We start from the raw sequence: 24,233 nt of genomic DNA, 5'->3' as shown, positions 1-24,233 counted from the left end.
AGTGATGTTTATTTTGATCTTATAATAAAATTGCATGAGCCTATTATTAAAAAAAAATGACAAAAAACGTTGTCTAAATCAGTGTTCTCTCCTATAGCACGTCTGCATGCATGGGCTCAATTGGGCTCGAAGATGGCTCGAAGCAAACTTGTCAGTTATTGGCAGAGCCATGTTGCTTTTTGTATTTATTTCTTGTACAGGATTTTTTTAAATACTTATAGATTGGCGATAAGGCTTGAATTGAGGATTTTTTCAGTCTTGCACGTTAACCCATTCATGGCCAAGACCCGTCGAGCGTACACAATACGCCGGGCCACCATACAAACCGTTTTTAGCTAAAACTCAGCTTAAGCGGGCCAGTTGAACAACATTATGCAACATTTTTACTAACCAACTTTTTTCTGTGCCTATCAAAAAAAGGTGTAGGAATGAACATTTTTATTTTTTACATATTGAACTTTGTGTTTGTTGTTGTTTTATGGGTCAAATCTCAGAGGTTCAATTTAACCCATTTGCCTTACCCCTCACACAAAACAAAATCTTTTTAAAAACTTGTAAATAATTGTCACACACTATTATAATAAAACAATATTAGTTAGTGGTAACTGTTTCAACTGCTTTGTTAATATTGAAACGAAAAAAAAGAATGAATATTAACATCATTGTTAGTGGATAATTGATTAAGATATAATACAACGATCACCAAATATTATCTCATAAAAGTACAGTGGGAGAAAATCCTCGTTGCCTTACCCCTCACACAAAACAAAATATTACTATACTACGGGTTGTTAAATATTTCGTGCCATCATCCAAACAGTAATCGGTTGTAAAATGGTACAATATCAAACAGCTTCAACACGAAATAAGCTTTAAAACTAGCCAATAAAGTTTATTTTAGCTTGCTACGGAAACAATTCTAGTTTTTACAAGTAGCGCCAGGCCACGAGTAAACCTAAATTTAATATTCTAGGCTCTATTTTCATAAAAACAATTAATTTGTATTTTTTTATCGTTATATACCTTATAGAAATGGTTGTTAAATTAGTGGATACGTACTTTATTACGTCAAATCACGTTTCGTTTATGTTTAAATCAGAATTTATTCATGACTCACATGTGAGTCACTGGCCCTGCGGAACTGTTTGAGCATGACACATATGCTGAGTCGCTGGCCCTGAATGGGTTAAAGGAATGTGAGATTAGTTTCTTTATTTCTGACAAGAGTGACAAGGTGCGGTATTGTTTAAGTATCTTGATGGTACCTGATGTCTCTTGTATTAAAAGTTACGAGATTAACGGTTTAGTATTTAGTTTAATATATTAAGTTAATTACTATCGCGTAGGTAGTTATACTAAGGTACAGGTAAATTATTCGTTTTCTATGGTCTCCTTTTAGGTAGGTATTTACCTATTGAATAAAATGTATCTATACAAAACCATGTGAGTTTATTCACGGACCTACTGTAAAACTAACTATGTACTTATGTAATATTCTATTGCTTTATTAATTGATTGACTAAGGTGTGTAAAAATCGTGCTCCAAGTTTGATAGCTGAAGAAAATGGCGGTGTTGAGCGCCATGTTTTGTGGTCAACTTTTGACAACCACTATTTTATTACGTAGATAATATTTGATCAGTTCATAAATGAAAACAATTTTGAATCAACAACTTAATATATTTGCAGTCTTTGAATACACGGAACACCAATTATCTTTGGTACAAATAAATGAAAAATTAAATATCTCGACACAATTCTACCACTTAGAACAAAATACCTAATACAAAATAGTTGTTTTATTTAGAAAAACGTGCGATAAATATACAGAATGTTTGTTTTTAAATCATTTATTTGTAAGTATGTAACGTAGTACCAATGGCCGACAAGAATTAATAACCGGCACAGTAGCTGCACAGTGTTGCCATATTTTGAAATCGGTTTCCTGTCCTTATTTTATTGAATAAAAAAATGTGGTTATTGGTTCTAATCGGTCATTGGTGCCGCTAAGTTACCTATTTAATACATAAATGGCGATGCAAAATCAACATTTTCAAAATACATTGAAGATTTTCAAAATGAAATTATGTAAACAATAACAGGGATCAAAGACGTATGACCCAGAGTGAATAGTGCAAAAGATGAAAATCTATAAACAATCATTATGTTAAATTTATACAAAATCTGTCGCACAATGAATGAACTAAAATTGTCGGTACAAAAGGCAAATTTACTTGAACTTATTAACAGAAACACTCCCTGAAGTTAGATGAAAACATTGAAAATAACGATAAACAGCTTAATGTTTTACAACCATTGAGTTACTATTACTATAGAGGAGCCATACCAAACAATGAAATTGTCAGAATCGCGACTAAAACATTGGTTCATGGCGCTTACGCGTTTAGGTCGCGAGATTCACGCTTCGCTTCTATGGTAGGTTGTCAAAACAACAACTCATGGCGCAAAATACTGGTTCTCTGTGCTGGTTCTATACGTAGTAATAATAATTCATTGCTTACAACTGACTTTACAAACAAACATATTGGTAGAGACGGACCAATTTAACTCTAAATGGCAATTGTAATAACAAAGTGTGGTAATGTCATCATTAATGTCAAATTTCTTAAGTAAGGACGCAAAGCATGAAGACTCGTACATTGACCAGCCTGTTTTTATCTCTTTCGCACGCGCATAATTATATTGTTGTCCTGTTCGCATAATGGCATTGCCCACCGGCATCATCGAGGGGACAGCAATATAATTAGGAACAGAAGGGCCAATATGTACGAAATTCTACTAGCTTAGCGTCCTAACTTTATTAAAATATAACGTTTATGACGTCGTTCCCCCACTATGGTCTTTTAAATGGGTGCCGAGTTAGCTTATAGGCGTTCGGTCTCTACTATACATATAATCCGTAAGTGGTACCCACCAAAAAGATTTTCATGTAACATGTTGCCAAGACGAAACCATAAGACTCGCAGTATCAAAAAGTTATCAGACCTCTTGTAGAGCCAAGCTTCTAACTCCACAAGCCCTAACTTCACAAACTCTACACCTTATTCAAAATACTTGGCTTGGCCGTTTCCGATTGTTTATTTTTATCTGAGAACATCAGGATGACCCAAGAGTCTGATAAAATAGGAATAGTATTTTGAATTAAACATACAAAAAGTTGTCATAAGCTCATAAGATGTCCGTAACTTACTGTGCAAGTTTGGGTAACATTTCAAAGTGTAATATTATAAACAACTATTTACGTCCTTTAGGCCTAAAAAGACAATTTAATACCCCTAAAAATAAAGTTCATTAAAAGTAAAGTAAACAAACCTTTCTGGGCGTAGGAACTAATTATATAAGTAAACGTAGAGTGCGTGCGGAAAGAGAATGTAAGGGAGCCCATACATTCTACGACTATTCTCGTTCCACACAGACTCTACCTATTTCTAGTAACTTCTAACACGAAATACTATTACTTATTACTCATCAAACTTTGACGGCATAACGAAAATTCCATATTAAACTTTATAAATTACTAAATAACAACACTGGGCAAAAGCAAAAAAAAAATCTAAATCATCTAGACTATATACATATAGTCACTTACAATTTAGTAATAGTTAAAAGCCAGTAACTACAATTTGACAGTTGAATCCGAGTCATAACCCTGATCTTGGTTGTGATCGTCTGCACCATTTTTAGACTCGTTACATTTTCTCACTTTATTAACATCCATTTTGTCAACATCATCTTTTAGAACTCTTTTTCTGTAATCTTCGAAAGATATCTTCTTGGCCTTATCTTCATTTCTTCTCTCGTGAGATATTCTTTCCTGGTTCTTATCTAATTTTCTGATACTGAACGGAATACGGTTCATGTCGGTGGGACCAGACATTCCAGAGCTCTTACTGTCGTTTGGAGAAAATATTTTAAAAGACTCCTGGTACGTAAATATAGGCAATATCGGAGGCGAATACCCGATGTTAGGAGACAATTTATCAGGAATTTTCACATTACTGAAATCCGTGGCTATGTTAGTTTTCTTAGACAAAGGACTAGGTTTTGAATGTTTAGGTTTTATTGGGTCTATTGCATCAGCTATACGCTTAAGATCTTTAGGTCTGCCGATTTCCTGGTTTTTGGTTGGTTCTGGAGACATCATTGCATTATTTAGTTCGGCTAACATCTTCTGTTTATTATCGACGATTGGTGTAACGGGAATGTTAATTTTTTTGATCGGATCACCATCAGCCGTATTACCAATCAAAGAATCTTTATTGACCTGCGGGCTTGGAGGCCTAGAAACTGATAATGGAGGCCGATAAATGTGAGGTAGAGGTGGGTAATAGAATCGCCATTGGTTTAAACCCATTTCCATTCCTCTTGAATAAGTACGAGGTAATCTGTTGGGTAGGAGAAACCTTTGTGGCGTAGGCCTGACTTGTGTCAAATTCGGATGATTATAAGGGAGTGTTGGTGGTGGATGTGGTGGTGGGAACGGCGGTGGGTAATCAAATCGTATTGGTCTCGGTCCAGGCGGAATTGGTTGACATTGGAATCTGTTACTAGGTTGTCCTTGATATAGGGGAGGATTGTTTTGTGATTGTCGCGTTGGGGGCAAAGGCGGTCTTCTAAGTATTATAGCGTTATGGCCGGAAAATTTGGAAGGAATTTGGGAGGTTGGTGGCATATTCGTCTTCTGATTAGGGTTTGATTCATTGTTAACCATTCCGTTTATTAACAGATTAGTCACGGACGTGCTGTTTCCAGTTGGTGTAGAGGGTTTAACTGGGGTATTTATGTCAGCTCCTTTGGTCGGGTTAATATTGGACACATTCGAATCGGACAATGCGCGTTTTTTAATGGCTGAAACATTGTTTTCCAAGTTGCTAAAAGCACCACATAGATCATTGCTTAATTTTTTAAATTCAGTCATTTTCAGTATTTTTATATTAGACGTGTTTTGGTTACATATCAAAGGACCGTTTGTATTTATTTTCGTCTTTGGTACGGTAGCTTCATTTGATCTTGGCGTAGGTGTGTATTTGGAGTTGATTAACTCTGAGTGACTTGTAGTGGAAATATGGGGAAGGGTAGATTGTTTTTGTAGATTACTAGGAGTACTTCTAGATTCAGCCATATTTCGTAGCGAGGAAGTTCCGGTGTCGCTGTGTGGAGTAATAGAGAATGTTGCACTATCTTGTTTTTCAGTAATATCAGTAACCTTAGCTGAAGTTACTTTTTCAGTAAATTTAGATGGCGCAGCTCTAACGGTAATGGTGGTACAGGGTATGACGGGAGAGTTAGGACCAGCCTGGTCTCTGCTATCATCTTTAACAATAAGTTTATCGACTTTTTTCGTTGCGTGAGAGTCTACTTGTTTACTACTCGTACTTTTAGTTGGCTCTTTGCCTTTATCGGAAATCTCGGAACTCTCAATATTGTCTAGTTTAAAATGAACATTAGTAGCAATTTCATTAACTTTTGCTTGCGGTTTCTTTGGATTTTGTTGGAACACTATATTAGTAGCATTTTTACTATCAGGTTTAGTTTTCTTAAGTGCATTTTTACTCAATATTTTAGAACTACATCGTGTTTCGCTACACACTTTGTTAACATCTAAGTTATCTTTAACGTCCTTGTACGTGGTTTGGCTTACTCCTGTCTTAATATTCTTAATTTCAGAGATTTTGGGTGAACCTTTCGGTGTATGATTATTTGTAAGCGGTATGACCGAGGTCCCCAGGTCATCCAAAGTGGCACCAAGTTTTTTCATATACGTAGTAACTATCAGTTCCTCCTTAGTTTTTTCTTCTTTAGGGTTACACTGGTTTCTAATTAAAGCTTTTGGAGCATTTTCTGGTATTTTTTCTTTACACTTTACAACAGTTTTTGTGTTCGTTTTCATTTCTTTATCTGCAATATTTTCACTTTTTTTCTTAGTTTTATTTTTATCAATGTCAAGACTTTTGGGTGCAATGTTTGCTCTTTGTATGTTATTTTCATTCTTATTATAGGATTTATTTTCCACATAGGTACTTTGCTTTACAGGCCAATTTTCCATAGCACTTGCAATATTTCCTCTAGAGTTATCTTCAGAACTTATAGAATTTTTTGTATACAGTAAATCTTTTCCAGAATCACTGTGATATTTTTCATTATTTTCGGCACATTTATTTTCAATACTTACACACTTTTCAATAACCAATGGTTTTTCTACAACGCTATTTTGGTGTTCATTAGATTTATTATCAGAAATGAGGGTTTTTGAGGTAATTGACAGCTTCTCGACGTCATTTTGATTTTTATCTTTGGGTTTGCTTTCAACAGAGCAACATTTAGCGTTAATCAAGGCCTTTTCTGTATATACAATTTGTTTGAAAATAGTATCTGTTATTTTCAACCCCACGAGTCCTCTGTTTCTTTTAAAATCAACTTGACTCAAATCCTTACAGTTGAGAGCAATTCGTTTCCTCTCTTCTTTGCGCCTCTTTAGTTTCTCATAGAAAGAATCACTCTGACGTTTCTTCTCTCCTTCCTTCAACGACTTTTCACCGACATTTTCTCTCGAATGGCTTATATTTACAATGCCTTCCGCATTAATATTATTCGGTTTATTTTCGCTATTACATGTATTTTGTACTTCTACACAACTTTCAACAGATTTATTTTCACATTTCTCTTGATCCTTGATATAGTACGTGGGATTTTGCTTGCAGTCAACTATTCTGATGCTCAATGGCTTACACTTGTTGAGCAGTTTAACGTTTCTAGATATATCAAAGAATGTTACCGGCAGTACAAAGTTCTTCTTCCCGTAGGCTGAAGTGCATGTGTCCTCTTCATCGGAACTGACGTCGATGATTTGATCTACGATAGAAACAAAAAGTTTTAGTCAAATAAAAATATTTAGAGTACAATCTATATTTTTTTAAGTGTGTCTTAAACTCGAACCCTTTATAAAGTTAATTAAGATGCATATTATCAAATATCATTACTAATTATGATAGAGTAAAAACTAGGCTATGTTTTTGATGAAGTGTAATACTTTTCATTAATATTACCATCTTGGGATAACTTGCTTTAATTTCATCAAATGTAATGTTGTATTTATTTTTAATTTTAACATATTTTACGAGAGTTTCTTAGTAATGAAAACTGAAAATAAGAGGCACGCATGATATAACTAGACGCTGTAGTAGGGGTCTAGCCCAAGGCGATCCAATGTTTCCAATAATGTTCAATCTGGTCACGCATAAAACAGCCCAATATACTGAAAATGTAATCTTATCGCATTACGCAGATGATTTAGTGATATTATAACAAGTCGTTTAAGTGAAATTATCATGTATATGCATTATGCAAGTAGCACTTAATAAAATTGGTGCTATCTTAGAAAACCTAAATTTAGAGATTTCTCACGATAAAACAAAGAGTTGTCTATTTCACCGAGGGCACCGAACACCACACATAGATTTGACATATAAGAATGATGCTATCAGTTCAGTAGTAAAAATCAAATACTTAGGATTCTAGTTAGTAAAATAGCTACTTTTCAATATCCACATAAATGAGACAAGGGCTAAAGTATCTAAGCATCTAAACATACTTAAAGTTTTGGCGGGGCCGTCGTGGGGAGTGCACCCCACGCATCTAAGGAGACTGTACGTAGCATTAATTAGAAGTAGGTTTGATTATGCGTGCTTTATTTATGATTGAAGTGCTAAATCTCATGTAGAAAAATTGGATAGGCTACAAAATCAGGCTTTAAGAATAATTGGAGGTTTCAAACGAACGGCACCAATACTATGGAGAGTGAACTAGGTATTCAACCCTTGTACTTACGCAGAAAATTTTTAGCTACCAAATATAGTTTAAAGTGCCTTTCCTTGTTAAATAACACAACTTTAGAGCTTTTAAAATCACTTAATTTGTAAATTCAAAGTAGATATTGGAATAAAAAAGAAAAAGCCCCTTTTAGCATTGATTTACAATGATATTAAATCTGAAACAGTATCTGCATCAATAAACCCTCTTAAAATGTTGACTTTGAATACATGGGTGTCAAATATAAATACAAAGGATATTATAGCTAGTAATTTAGACTTAGTTGAACGCTCCATTCCCGGGACTTGAAAAACGTCGTTTTATGTGAATTAATCGAGAAATATAGTGGTTGGCACAAAATATATACAGACGGATCTAAAGACGTAAGTAGTACAGGGGCCGCATACCATGATCCTAAAAATAACATAAATAGTACATATAAGATAGCATCAGAGATATGTATTATGTCAGCGGAATTATTTGCAATTTTACTAACAGTAATTTAAGTAGACAGTTAATTAAGATAGGTTTAAGATTGCGTTCCGGGCATATTCCGTCAAAATAGTTTGCACATTCCCATAGTTTGCCAAGTCCCATAAGACATAAGTAGACATGGCGTTGAAACTCTAGGTCCATGGGGTCCCAGCGCGCACAAGTTTTTTGGAGAAATCGCGAAACGTCTGGTTGACGTAACTGGTGATCGAAGAGCTGGCGGCTTCCTCGCACAACGTATCAGTATTGCGATACAACGAGGAAATGCCGCCAGCATCCTTGGTACAATGCCTCAAGGGCCTATTTTAGATATAAGCTAGTTATAGTAATCATCTGTATATATCCATTATGTATATTGTTATTGTCAATAAATAGTTTTATACTAAGTAGACATGTAAGAATACATGAATAAGGTACGATGGGGCTGGCATAATCATGTAACTGATTTAGTCTCTAAATATATATTTTTTTAAATACCTATGTTCAACACAATATTTTATTGTTATCAATGAATAAAGAATAAAGAAGGAATAAAGGTATATTTGAGCATAAAAATTCTAATCGGTAGCAAAGGAATCTTTCATACAAACATTCATCAGTTGCCAGCTTTCGAGGCCAGTGCACATCAAACTTCATTATTTAGCCAAAAACAATTACCTTCATCAAAAATTTCTGTTTTGATGTCATCAATAACCAACAATGAGATCGGGTCATCTAAGTACTCGTCATCCGCGTCATCAACGTTGGTGGACATGGTGTTAAAATCTGAAACAATGAGATAAGATTACTTGAGTAGGTAAGTTAATAAGTACTTACTCGGTCGCTATAGTCAAACCATGCTGACTCTGCATAGCATATACAATGGCAAAGTGCGGTGATGACATCATTAATGTCTAACTTCTATGAAGATATGACTATTATAATAACAGTTCCTCACTTTGTTCTGTTTAAGTCTATGCAAAGTTAGACGGAGTTTACCGGCATCCGGCTGCGTGCACATTTCGGCTCCCCGCGAAGACTCGCTTGGAGACGAATGAGGGCCTACCGTGAACACCCAATTTCGGAAATTGCGGGCATATTTCTCTGTCACTCTAATTACGCCTTAATTGAAGTGAAAGAGAAAGATGCCCCCAACTTCGGTGTTCGCGGTAAGCCCTCTGTTACTGGTGCCGATACGTTTGCTACACTTACACTTGATTACAATTTATATGGACTCTTAGTATTACAGATTATACGGACAGACACTTACGAGGTCGGGCGGAATTGGGAATAGAATGCTCGAAACTGGGGCGAAGCACGAAAAGAGGATAGTGGTAGGGATGTGAGATTACTGGTATTAAGACTTTACGCAGAACTGGTTAATTACGGAAGTCCGATAGGGAAAGTAAACAATGGGGTTGTAAAGATAAGGACGGAGACGGGATTCCTTTATCTATTGGAAAGTTAAAAGGATGGGATATGGTATTTATAAGAATTGGAAATATCTTGGGAGCATTATGTTATTTTAAAAGTATTCTTGTTCGGTGGAATCTATGTGACTGTGGGTGGTACTGGCGTGCCACGTGGTGGTATTATTAAGTGCCTAGCATACTAGCAAGACGAAAATGGAGGACACGTGCGAAATAACCTTTACATACAAACGTAGTCCTCATTTTCCTCTCTGGATATTAGCGTTATTGAAAATATTTTGACACAATTTGTTGTATATCGACCACAGCTATGCCCCTACGTTTGATTTTTTCCAGTTTTTAATTATTATAAGTGTTAAGAGCATTTTTGTATGAAACCTGTTTTTCGCTTCTAAATTTTACAAATAATCAAAAAATCTAAAAAAGTCTAACATAGGGGCAAATAGCTATGATTAATATACATCATCTTATGTAAAAATATTTTCCATAATGTAAATATCCAGAGAGGAAAATGAGGACTATATACTCGGTAAGTTTGTGTGGAGAAGCGGCCGTCCCCTTTCGTCTTAATTATCCCTTATAAATAGGGTTGAGAGGATCTAACATAAGAACATAACACACCGAGTTTCGAATTTAGCCTGAGAATGGAAGGATGTGCACAGCCGTTGGGTAGCTGGACTAATACTTATAGCCCGAACCACTTCGTACGTCTGTTGCACCTATATCCTATAGCTATATTTGATGACTTGAAAGACATATGCGACCTATTGAATACTGATTATGTATTTGTTCTGTTTTAAACATGTTTTTTATTTTATAATAAGTGACATTTATCCAAAAAATGCTGTGTACATAATACTAGTATTAGTTGAATATGTACCTAACTCAAAATGACCTGTAAAACATTGACTTTTATCAATAAATTTCTTGAATCTTGTATAGAGGTAGGTAGATAACAAAATTTACAATAGATTTTCAATGTTCGCAGTAATAGGCTCTACGCGTAGGGGTAGGTAAGTGGGGTGAAACGTAACTATATTTTTTTTTGAGATGGCGAATCTCTTGCGTTATATCTAACTAGTTGATATAACGCAACGCAAGTAATGTACCGTTTCAGTTATATTTATTTTCAGACATTTTAACCATCGTCGTGAACGCTACGCAAGGAGTAGACTGCTGGCCAGGAGTATATAATATCGCATCCCGGGTGATACTTTGTCCCATGTTAGTTTAGCTGGTTTGATGCTGTTTTAAATTTAAAAAACCGTCAGCCGGTTGAATCGCGGTGGAAAGACCGTCAGCTATTCAAATGAACATGTAAAAAATACGCGCCTTACCACTTTATGTTCGCAAAGTGTGCGTAACTGCGTAATGTGTAAATTACGTAATCCGTTTATTTATTTGAAATGCCTGATGGAATGCTACTTGCAAAGTTTCATTATTTTGTTATTACTAGGAAACTATAAAAAGGAAAGGCGCTTATTTTTTACATGTTCATTCGATTCGACCACCTGACAATCTTACCGCCACGATACAACCGGCTGACGATTTAAAATTAACAATAGCATCTGAGCTATCATCTGACAAAGTATCAAACGGGAGACGATGACTAATTTTTTTTACGTATTCCGGTGGCTACCATTCCTCAACCCACCAATGGAGCGGCAGCTGACGTCCACGGGGGTTCATCATACATAGCCGTTAACCACTATTACGAGTTTTCGCCCGGGAGGTGATTAGACATGGAAATCTGTTCCTGGCTCGCGGTCTAGAACCAGAGCCGTCACATGCGCGTTTTTTATACGAAAAAACGGGCAATAGCATGTCGGGCCATGCTTAGTGTAGCGTTTCGTAGTTACCATTCTATCAAAACAGGCCAAACGGGGTCTATTAACTGGTAAGTATCATGTAGGTACATTACAAGCATAAGGAAGTACCTTCGCAGCGCTTTGTACTTCTTTTTACTAAGGAGATAATATTTTTTGCAATAACTCAAATTCGGCTAAACCGATGATGTTTGCTATAATTTCCATTGAAAGGATTTAATAAGCTTTTGATTTAATAAGATTTTTTTCATATTTTTTGGACCCATAGTTCAAAAATTAGAGGGGGGGGGGGGAGACACATTTTTTTTATTTTGGATTGATTATTTCCGAACATATTAACTTTATCAAAAAATTGGTTTTTGAAGACCCTTATTCGTTTTAGAATAGAATAGAATAGTTTATTTTCTAATAAGTATTACAGATATTTTGATAGGCCTATCCAACTATTTATTTGCCTCAAGTAGGTACCATGTTTCAATCAGATATGGAAGTAGGTTGCCATGTATTTTTAATTTATTACACAAGACTTGTTTTTTTTTTTACTAAGACGGTGGCAAATAAACATACGGCCCGCCTGTTGGTAAGCAGTCACCATAGTCATATGGATGCCTATAACTCTACATGCACGATGCTGACCCTTGAAAAACCTCACCGGCAAACCTAAGACCACAGGAACTGGAGAAGTTCCTAGACACAATTCTACTGACACCATGATCAACAGCAAACACAGCAGTAACAAGCTTCATCAAGCATATAATAACTTACCTTAAGTAACTATCTATCTACTTGTACATTGAGCCTAACTCTTATGGTTTGTATACATTGGATTTTCTACCTTCATGTAAATAAAACAAAGTTGATGTTTTGAAACACCTGGTGCGTACCTTTATAAATTTTAGAATTTCTATTTCTATATCACTAAGGGTAAACAGACAACCAAGTAAAATACATTTAATGAATTTGTTCAGTTGTCAATCACAAATAGGAAATATCAAAGGCACATATAATTTCCACAGGCCCACAGTATTTTATATTGTCTCAATAATGACTTTACCATTCTATATTTTAGTTACTTATAATTGCATTTTATCAATTATTGTAGCATTTGTAGCTGTTTCCGTATTAGTAATATTATTATTGACTTATTTTATACAATGACTGAACTGCAGTTGTGCAGTCCACACACTCACACACACAACACACACACACACACACACACACACACACACACACACACACACACACATACACTCACATTAAAGGGAATCTTAAACAAGCAATTTAAGGTAAGACAGTTTACAAGCTCTTTTGTCGCTGTTTAATTCATGCTTTTGTATGTTCATGGTCTTTAACCCTTTAACGGGCAAGACTGAAAAAATTCTCAATTCCAGCAATATCACCAATTTATAGTCCTGAAAATTCTGTACAAGAAAAAATATAAAATACAAAGTATTAAAGGCTGGCCTTTTCTGAGACTGTTGGCCTATAAAGGATTAATTGTTAAGTAATTTAGGGATCAAGGTAATTTGGTTGATCAATACTTAGGTTATTAAACAACCAAATTAGCTTGAACCCTATATGGTTCATCAATTAAAGACCATGACTGTAAACAATCTCTGCTCCCAGACGGTCGGCAGAGCAGAAGAAATGCAGATCTTCCTTTCTGACTATGTCTGGGCGACGTACGCATACAAATACGAGAGTTCTTGCCCTGCGAGGGTTTTTTCAGCAATAATTTTTGTATGCGGTCTTCTCCACATTGAGCTTAACTAGGGATATAAGGTGCAACAAGCATATTTATTGTACAAAATTACAATAACAACAACTGAAAACACAAAACTTTCCGACATTTTTTTCATCAAAGATTAGAAGGTCCCCCCATAGCGGACCCACTACGCAAGCAAACAGATCTACACGTTACAGTTTAGACAATGTATTTAAATTTTAAGCCCTCATTCAAAGCATATACTTAAGTAGGTTATACATTTTTTCTTTAGATAATATAGAAAAATAACACTCACCCTTCGAAACCGCAAGTCTCCAATCGCACAATGTCTCCAATGAGATATGCTTCTTTATGTAACAATATCTTCATATAGGTACAATTCACATTTTGTTAAATAAAATGCTTTATTCTCAGACCAAATCGACAAACAATTGCATATTTATCAATATTTTAAAATAGCATTTTCCGTTCTGGCGCTGTTTAAACATTTTCGAATCTGACATCTGTCAATATTGAGTTTTACTGCACCCTAGCAACATTATCCCCCAGGGCCTTCCGCAAAAAAACGAAAATTGAAATTTCTATCCAAATTTCTATCGCTCTTAATCGTTCGACCGATAAAGATGCTGAGACAGAAATTTCGAATTTCGTTGTTCTCGGCACTGAACTGAAGGTTTTATCTCCCCATTAAAGATATCAAACACTGTCAATCATGTTATAGCCCTAGATCCTTTAGTAATCCGTACCCGCAAAAAATAGGACATCAGTGGGAACGAGCTCTTAAGGTCTTAAATTATGTACTGACTAGGTATGGTCACATCAATGTCACATACTGACTGAATAACATGATCTTGCTGAGTTGACAAAAAAATAATTCCACGAATGACACTATTGCACTCATGGCCAACTCATGGCATATGCAAAGAGCATATAATCACTACGTTCTATATGGTAATATAATGGGCATATGGATTCCGTATCATGGCATATGCAAATCGCACCTACCAGTACAAAGGTTCATAATTAAATGTTTGGGCCAATTACATCCACACTTCCCGATATCGGGTCCGAAATCAGGCCCGATGTCGGGCCTGATAATTGTTTTCCGTTTCACATCCTTAACAATTTTAGAAATGTAAAAATTTTCAATGTATTTTTTTCATTTCAAGTATGTGTTGATGTTTGGTGAAACTGAAAAATAATCTTGCTGGGGCCCGATAAAGCGCCAGGGCTATTTTCACTTATTTCACTCTAATTACGTCTTAGTGAGAGTAAAAGTGATATCCAGGCCATAATTGTTAAAAAAAAAATCGCAAATTGCGGGGATCTTTCTATCAGAGGGCTTATCACGAACCACGTTCGACGTGTTGTCTCCCTGTCGAACTTACGTACGAATTTACAAGCGCGACAAAGAGGTAACACGTCGGCCTGTAATTAGCACTTAAAAATTCTCGGACCTGCATGCAGCTATCTTTACAAAACTCGACTTCGTCTCGTTGAATTTTAAGAACCCTTATTAGAGTTATTAGATATGTAATGTGATATTAATACACACTATAGCACTATACAATATATCAATTACACACGTCCTACAACTAGGAACATTACATAAACATACATACACATCACATTACATTAATGAAATCAAGTGCAGTCACGGAACCAACATTATGAAAATCTACATTCAAAACATCTCGACAGCCTGCAATCGAACCTGCTAAAGTTTTGTTAAATACTTTTGGCTGATTCACCACTAAAGCCTATTTAAAAATAACGTCCTGTATAAAATAAACTATAAGCAAGTAAACGTAAAATAAAATATATTCACCTGTACGGAGTCGTTTCATAACGAATTTATCTTTAAAAGCTTGTAACTTCAGGACTAAGTCCTAACACACTTGTACCTACATCAATAAAGTTGTATTATAATTATTATAAAGCATTTATTAAAAACACAATTAAAATCATATCAAGACAGATGTCAGATCCACGACGCAGGCTTCGTCAATATATACGTAAACACCTACATTAATATTTTATTTTAATTTTTTAATAAATCTAAACAAAAGTTAAATGTATGTCACGTATCACTACACAACAGTCACAACGGTAACTAACTGGAAACTAAACTCCAGGTCCTTTAAGTACCATGTTTTTAAACACCGTGGAACGAAATCTAAGTACCTACCTGCTGCGGTCCCAGACTTCCCAGTAGTATATCCCTGTCCCTTTCATGAAAAGGACCCGCGAAACAGACGGTAATAAGTAATTTGAAACTGTGCCGAAGTAAAATTTATGTGACAGGTTGAAACAGTCCTTATTGTAAGTTGTTATGTTAAAGTGTTGACATTTGAAAATAGACCATAGGGTCGGTCAGTTATGACGTATAATGCTTGCACGGTCGTGTGCCGAAACTGATCGCATATTTCGGTCGGTTCGTTAACTGCTTCCGTAGCTCAACGGGCGACGCTCTGACTACAGAGACGAAGGTCTGAGGATCGATCCTAGCGCGGGCTAACTTTTTCCAAGTTTCTTTCTATTTTATAATTCAAATTTTAAAATCTGGTTGTGGGAATGACAAGTTAAAATAGTGACACTTGAGCTGGTAACGGCCGATAAAGCAGTCATGTCCTGCACTGTACCTGGAGATTAACAATTTAAAATGTAACGAATTTCCGAAATCTATAGTTACCATTAAGTAAATTCTGGACATTCCGTCAGTGGCAGTGACGAAGTTTATTTTTGTATTTAAAGTGCTGGAATATCTCCGAAAGGGGTAAGTGTTATGATTAAGGATCACAATGCAGACAGTTTATCGATATCATTAATGGGCGGCCAAGTTTAATGTTATTGCATTTCATTTTAGCCTACCGAAACGCCCTTGAGATACGGCTACAATAAAAATAGTTTACAAAGAGACTGAGCTAGAAAGACTGGCAGGGTGTGGATGAGTCCCCGTCGAACATCCGATGAAATTTCACCTGGCGCCCACTTATTCATAATTTAGATTAAGTAATTCGTTAGTTTTATTTAGGTTAAGTAGTGTATTTTAGTAAATAAAAGAATCATTGTGTTTAAAGTTAGTGACCGATGTTTCAATTACCTTATCGACACGTAACAAAGTAAGTAAGTAAAGTAAATATTCTTTACAATACATATGGGGCTACTTTATAGCACTAGTGCGAGAAATAGCATATTATGTTACTGTGTCGAACATTTAAAGGGCCATATGTACTGTAAAACGTTGTACGATACATGTGCGAATAGGTAATTCGCAACTCGTGTCGATTTAAAACACTCCCTTCGGTCGTGTTTTAATTTATCGCCACTCGTTTCGAATTTCCTATTTTTCGCACTTGTATCGTAATGTACTATTATTGCACCACAAAGAAGACAAATTTAAAAAACAGATTTACAATGTAAAGAAAGGTAGCAACAGGCGGTCTTATCGCTATCGGTTGTTTTGTAGGTCGACCGAATATTTTTTGAACCCCGATAGAAACTAATGGATAGTATAGTTTTTATACAAACTAGCTCGAAAAGGCCTCTTTGTTATTCAAAAACTGATAAGAATGTTGCAGCTCCACAAATTCCACAAGAGTGGTAAAGTAACGAAAATGGATCCTGAGCATTGAGGTAACATGTACCTAATACATTGATGTAAATGATCCTGAATTATAAGTACGAGTAGTGTAGTAACTCATGTTGTCTGGTGGAATTGACTTTTAAGTTAAGTGAGTGATAAATTTGACAACGTTAATTTGTATTCGTGTTGTAATGTTTTATACATTGCAGTTAGTAATTTCCCCGCGTTGATGTGGTGAAAAATATAGTGTTTCACTCAGTAGCAAGGTTTGTTTAACCCTCCTGCCTTGAAATCGTCGCAACGCTCAATATTCCACTCTTCGTATTACTCGCTAAAAATCCTAAAATTGAACCACAAGCGTAGCGAGTGGTTCGAGAAGTGGAATCTTGAGCGTTGCGAGGGTTTCAATGCACGGGGTTTAAACAAACTTTGCCTCCGAGTGAAACACAAAAATTTTCACCACACCAACACGAGGAAACTACTAACTATGAAATACCAAAAATTCAAATGAAATGAACGTAATTGAAAAATCATTCAAAGCATCATTTAAAAGTCAATTTTACTAGCTAACTTAAGGAAACAACTCAAAATTTGCATTCGATTACTTTGTCTCACATATGGATAAAATACAACTTTCTCATTCGTTTTTGAACCATCAAGAGGGCCTTTACCAGTTGGTGTGGTGAAAATAACTATTCTATGAACTATGAACCTCGAGGTTCGTTCGGGTCTGAGTCCGAGCCGAGGCGTCCGACACGACAATTCGTTGTCAATATAATGCATCTCGTGAATCTGAGGCTCGGAAGTTTCTTTCCATAGAAAACGAAGCTTTGGACGCCTTAGCCCGAATTCGGATTGTTCTAGCGTGAGTCATCCTTAACGGCCCGGCTACGACATCGCGCGGCGGCGGTAGCGGCGAGCGGTGGCCAGGCGGTGGCCATAGGTGGGAACAAAAGGTCGGATCGCTGTGTCTCGCTCCAACCTATGGTCGCCGCTCGCCGCTGCCGCCGCCGCGCGATGTCATAGCCGGGCCGTTATGGTGACATCCAGCCTTTTTAACCGACTTCAAGATTTCAAAAGGAGGAGGTTATCAATTCACATACACATCTGTTTTTTTAGGGTTCCGTAGCCAAATGGCAAAAAACGGAACCCTTATAGATTCGTCATGTCCGTCTGTCTGTCCGATTCTGTCACAGCCACTTTTTTCCGAAACTATAAAAGCTATACTGTTCAAACTTGGTAAGTAGATGTATTCTATGAACCGCATTATGATGTTCACACAAAAATAGAAAAAAAACAATAAATTTTGGGGGTTCCCCATACTTAGAACTGAAACTCAAAAAATCTTTTTTCATCAAACTCATACGTGTGGGGTATCTATGGATAGGTCTTTAAAAATGATATTGAGGTTTCTAATATCATTTTTTTCTAAACTGAAAAGTTTGCGCGAGAGACACTTCCAAAGTGGTAAAAAGTGTGTCCCCCCCCCCCCGTAACTTCTAAAATAACAGAATGAAAAATCTAAAAAAAAAATATGATATACATTGCCATGCAAACTTCCACCGAAAATTGGTTCGAACGAGATCTAGTAAGTAGTTTTTTTTTAATACGTCATAAAAATTAAAAAAATTTTTTTTTTTTCATCAAACCCATACGTGTGGGGTATCTATGGATAGGTCTTCAGAAATGATATTTAGGTTTCTAATATCATTTTTTTCTAAATCGAATAGTTTGCGCGAGAGACACTTCCAAAGTGAAAAAAATGTGTGTCCCCCCCCCTGTAACTTCTAAAATAACAGAATGAAAAATCTAAAAAAAATATATGATATACATTGCCATGCAAACTTCCACCGAAAATTGGTTCGAACGAGATCTAGTAAGTAGTTTTTTTTTTAATACGTCATAAAAATTAAAAAAAAAAAAATTTTTCAATAAACCCATACGTGTGGGGTATCTATGGATAGGTCTTCAAAAATGATATTTAGGTTTCTAATATAATTTTTTTCTAAACTGAATAGTTTGCGCGAGAGACACTTCCAAAGTGAAAAAATGTGTGTCCCCCCCCCCTGTAACTTCTAAAATAACAGAATGAAAAATCTAAAAAAAATATATGATATACATTACCATGCAAACTTCCACCGAAAATTGGTTTGAACGAGATCTAGTGAATAGTTTTTTTTTAATACGTCAATAAATTAAAAAAAAATTTTTTTCATCAAACCCATACGTGTGGGGTATCTATGGATAGGTCTTCAAAAATGATATTTAGGTTCCTAACATCATTTTTTTCTAAACTGAATAGTTTGCGAGAGAGACAGTTCCAAAGTGGTAAAATGTGTGTCCAAAGTGGTAAAATGTTGAACAAGATCTAGCAAGTAGATTTTTTTTTAATACGTCTTAAATGGTACGGAACCCTTCATGCGCGAGTCCGACTCGCACTTGGCCGCTTTTTTTTAAATGTTTGTTACTTCATAACTCCGTCATTTCTGAACCGATTTTGAAAATTATTTTTTTGCTTGAATTGGCTTGAATCTATCTATATACTCGTCTATACAGATTGGTCCCGTTTTTGTCAAAACTCAGTTCTGATGATGGGATCCATGAGGAATCGAGGGAACGCTTCAAATGTGAAGAGCATACATATAGTGATTATTGTATTTTCATCAACAAATCAAGCATTTACATTTAAAAAGTGACACATGAAGTGGAACTGCTGATGATGATCAGAATGGAACTCTTCAACGACGCATAGTTCACGTTTGGTGATTTGTCCTCTTCGCTGTGTTTGTGAAGCAAATTAGATTTTTAAGACAATTTTTTGACAAGTTTGAGTTCTGACGATGGGGTTCAAGAGGCATCGAGGGAACGGGATAGTGATCTTAGTATTTTCATCATCAAATCAAGCATTCACATTTGTCAATGTGACATTTGATGAAGCGGAACTGCTGATGATGAACAGAATGGAACGCCGCATAGTTCACGTTTGGCAATTTATTCTCTCTTCGCATGTTTGTGAAGCAGTTAGGTTTTCAAGGTACATTTTTGTCAAGCTTGAGGTTTGATGGTGGATTCCATGAGGAATTGAGGGTACTTACTTCTCAACTCTTTTAAGCAAACTTATAGCCATTTTTAATATTATTTCATGCATGGTGTGAAATAATGTATTTTAAATATAGTCGAATACCCTAATTGGTAAAATATACCAATATTTTTAATTTCATTGCATGAACTTAGAATAAATTTAAAAGTGGAAAAATACTGTCTTGGGTGAGACTTGAACTCACGAAATTGTATGAAATCCAAAATCAACAATAATAGTTCTTTCACCGGTCTCCCTCACTGAAGTCGGTTTTATTTTTCTTAAAAATTATGTTTAAATAATACTTACATAATAGCATTATGTCATACATTCCTGCCTCTCCCCCGGATCCAAGGTCTTACGGCTTCGTCAGTTAATTCTATAATCCACTCTAGTTCAGACACACCGGTTTCCACAAGTGATCAAGCGAGATCAAATTGCCAAGAGTATAAGTATTATCACATCATGACAACCTGCAAATTATTGTCATAAATGTCATAATATCCCTGTGCCCGTTGCCCGTACCATGAGTCACTGACAGTGGCAAACCGCAAAACTGACATATTACATATACGCCATCGAGAACGTAATTTACTTTCTATACATCTCGCTCGCACTTATATACGAGTACGACGAGATGCATACGAAGTAAGAGTAAGTTACGTTCCCGATAGCATTTAAGTCAGTGCCGAACTGGTGGTAGCCATACTTTTTTTCAACTGCATCCCACATGAGATTTTCGTGTACGTGGAATGATAATAACTTAAATAATTAAAAAAAAACTATATCCCGTCCCAGGCCTCAAACTATCTCCATGCCAAATTTCATCTAAATCAGTTCAGCGGCGTGAAGACGTACCTAACATCAGACAGATAGAGTTACTATCGGATTTATTTAGTAGGGAAAAAAGGATTTTCACACCAGTTTACAGACACACGGTGTATAATGTGACTATTGCGTAAGCGGAGAACAGTAGGTACCTGGCGATAAAAATTGCACATCAGTATTTAGAAAGAGACGAATGGACACACCGAGAAAGGGACAACGCTCTACGAAGCCGAAATTCCGATGTGCAATATTTATTGCCAGGTACTGTAGGTACTTATGCGAGATGCATTCGATAAATAGTTATGATTATTATGACATTACTTTGAATAATACTGGCTCCGTACCTATTCATAATACTAAGACGAGACGACATCCAAGTACATATTATCATTTTTAGAACTTGAAAAAAACGCAATATGCGATTTATGGTATTTTTAATAAGATTTTCTATTCAACACTGCAACTAGTGATATGACTAAATTATTACGCGATTACGTCAATTTGTCCTATATAGATTAAATATTTTTTTAATCTATCTAGTATTCTAGAGACGCCACGAATAGTGGTTTTGGCCAAATACCGAATATTCGGCCACACTCCCGACCGACGAATATCTTCTTCTTCTTCCTCCTGCCCTTATCCCACGTTATGTGGGGTCGGCACAACATGTTCTTCTCTTCCATTCTCCTCTATCTTTCGTCACCTCAGCACTCACTCCTTTCTTTCTCATATCCTCTTTCACACAATCCATCCATCGTTTTTTGGGTCTACCATCCGCTCTCCGTCCCGACCGACGAATATATGGTACAGCTTATTATTATTACTACTAATATGTATGTTACAGTCGAGCATATTTAGCTTATGATAAAAATAATTTCATTTACAAGCAACAAATTCTCAACAAAATTTGTCATTAATAATAACATCCCAACAATACATTTTACTTAAATGTAAAATATAACACAGTTTGTTGTATCATTGTTTTTCATAAGTGTATATAATAGCTATTCCGCTTTCGGCCAAATAGCTCGCAATATTCGTCCGAATATCTAATATTCGACAAAGTGGCCGAATAGGCCGAATACCGAAAAATTGCCGAATATTCGTGGCATTGTTAAAAAATACCACAAAAATGGTCTTTACTCCTCGTCTTCATCTGCCTTGATAATGTTCCTTCCTTTAGAAATAAATTCCCGGCGGTCCCGGCGCTTTTACTGTCGAAAAGGATTGAAAAAACAGGGCTACTATAACCGCGAAAATCGAAATTCGCAAATTGCGGGCATCTTTTTCTGTCACTCTATAACGCTGTCTTTGAAGTTAAAAGAGACAGATTTTCATTTTCTCGGTAGGCCCCCAGGCCGTAAACGAATATAGAATGTAGTTTCTACCATAAAAAATACAATGGCCAATCCGCCCATCAGACGGTCAATGCTGCACAACATGTGCAGTATCTATTGTCTTACATTACAAACCACTTGCAACAAAACAAGAAAGCGCCGGGAATTTAACATGTGGATGTAATGAGAAGTAATCTTAAAAGGCGGCGTTATTAACATTTCGACTCATTTTCGACTGTTTTACGAAAAGTGCCTAACTGTCGGTAACATTACTAACATTCGTTTTAGCTTCATGCAACCTAGTTTATTATTTTGGATGCTCTAACGGTAAAGTAGGTAGGTATATATGAGCCCAACCTATAAATAGAATAATATTTAAGGAGAATGTGTAGTACATATAGGCACAGATATAGGTAAGAATAATAACCTTTACTTAATAAACTGAATAAACTTTACTTAGGTAGCTAATTTTACAATTTTTTTTATTTTTTTGGTATTCGCAAAGTGTTGTAAGTAAATTGAAATGAGTATTGTAGAACTTTCCGCAACAGCATAATATTTTTACCAGCAAAAGCTAGATTAATATCTAATATTTTGTGCAAAATAATGATGATGATGATGATAGTTGATATACTACCTACCTAATGATTAATTAATTTCCCCTCATATGTAAAGCGTTTATTAAATAAATCACTGTTACATAAAACATTTACGCAGGTGCCTATACCATAAAGATATCTTACAAAAATGCAAAAATACTTACTAGTATTGATGACATAATCGAGATTAGCACTATACCTAATTAAATTAACGTGACATCAATATATAATACAGATTTAAAAATAAATAATCTTACCTAAATACTCAGGCCTTTCAAAACACTACACATAGTATTAAAACTAATTATACATTCTGAATATGACTCGTTAAATACTCTTTATTTGCTGACATTGCGATCGGTGAGTGACCGCGTTGCACAAACAACATGCTTAATTAGCGAATCGTAATATTAGGATGTGTTATTATCTATATATACAATTTAAGTGTGTGCCTGTTTGTGGCGTTGGAAATAGCTTGCCAGAGTCGCCAGACCTACAGGTAGGTCTACAGGTAGGTTTGTCGGATATTTTGGGTTCACGGTGTATATTAAGCGGTCGTCTCATCTGAAATAATTTTCTCTTTTCTCACATAACTTCAATGTTTTTAAAATAAGTAGGTATCTGTGTGTGCAATTAAAAAAAAATTAAAACGCCCTACGCTATATGCCAACACAATCCATTTTAATGCCAAAAATGCCTTACAACATTTTGGAAAAGAGCTGATAGGTACTCTTCAAATTGCAGCATTTATTTCTATAAAACATAGCTAAGAACTACCACAAGAAAACTCGCTTTAACGTAAAAATAGCGGCCAAGTGCGTGTCGGACTCGCCCATGAAGGGTTCCGTACCATTTATGACGTATTCAAAAAAAACTACTTACCAGATCTCGTTCAAACCAATTTTCGGTGGTAGTTTGCAAGGTAGTGAACAATATATATATATTTTTTGTTTTATCATTCTCTTATTTTAGAAGTTACAGGGCGGGGGGGACACACACACATTTTACCACTTTGGAAGTCTCACACACGCATGGGTTTGATGAAAAAAAAAATTGAGTTTCAGTTCTAACCCCCAAAATTTATTATTGCACTTCTGACGGTTACGGTCGTAAAACTTGAGTGTGAAAGTATAAATTATGAGGTAATAAATTATGTGAAAAATGCAACTTTGTAGTCATATTGATAGTTTGTTGTCGATGCGTTGGTACGCTGGGATTGGTACAGTCACCTGCAATAAGTAATATGTTACTCTTCGGAGGCTGTAAAAATATATGAGTATGACAAATAACATTGTGTCCGATATTTTTGCAGCCTTCGTTGTATAACATATTATTGCACGTGACACGGCCCTGAAACTGTGTTTGATGATAATGAGAGCAACGAAACCGCTCTATGTATTTACTTAGATTACTGTGGCTAGGTAAGTACTATCCTTAATTTTAAGTTTTTTATAAGTGTTTGGATTAATACAGAAAATGGATTTAAAAATATTTTTAAGATTTTGCCCCTGTTACAGACTTC

General features: G+C 35.7%; 1 protein-coding gene across 1 annotated transcript; it reads right to left on the bottom strand.

Moving 5' to 3' along the window:
* Positions 1-1,658: 1,658 nt before the first annotated feature.
* LOC133526765 (uncharacterized) lies at positions 1,659-13,830 on the bottom strand. Its single transcript, XM_061863485.1, has 3 exons — positions 13,578-13,830; positions 8,979-9,086; positions 1,659-6,872 (listed from the first exon to the last, which is right to left on the bottom strand). The coding sequence occupies exons 2-3, from the start codon at positions 9,073-9,075 to the stop codon at positions 3,637-3,639; spliced, it is 3,333 nt and encodes a 1,110-aa protein (XP_061719469.1). The 5' UTR covers positions 9,076-9,086; positions 13,578-13,830; the 3' UTR covers positions 1,659-3,636.
* Between the last annotated feature and the right edge of the window lie 10,403 nt (positions 13,831-24,233).

Source organism: Cydia pomonella, chromosome 17 (genome assembly GCF_033807575.1).
Source record: "Cydia pomonella isolate Wapato2018A chromosome 17, ilCydPomo1, whole genome shotgun sequence".
NCBI lineage: Eukaryota > Metazoa > Arthropoda > Insecta > Lepidoptera > Tortricidae > Cydia > Cydia pomonella.
The sequence above is the reverse complement of the archived record's forward strand: the minus strand, read 5'-3'. Positions and strand labels throughout refer to the sequence as shown.

Bases quoted from the DNA above. Each gene is read 5' to 3' on its own strand.
- LOC133526765 (XM_061863485.1), bottom strand. From the start codon at position 9,075: ATGTCCACCAACGTTGATGACGCGGATGACGAGTACTTAGATGACCCG. The intron at 6,873-8,978 runs GTAATTGTTTTT...TTTCTATCGTAG, and splicing joins AACAGAAATTTTTGATGAAG to ATCAAATCATCGACGTCAGT.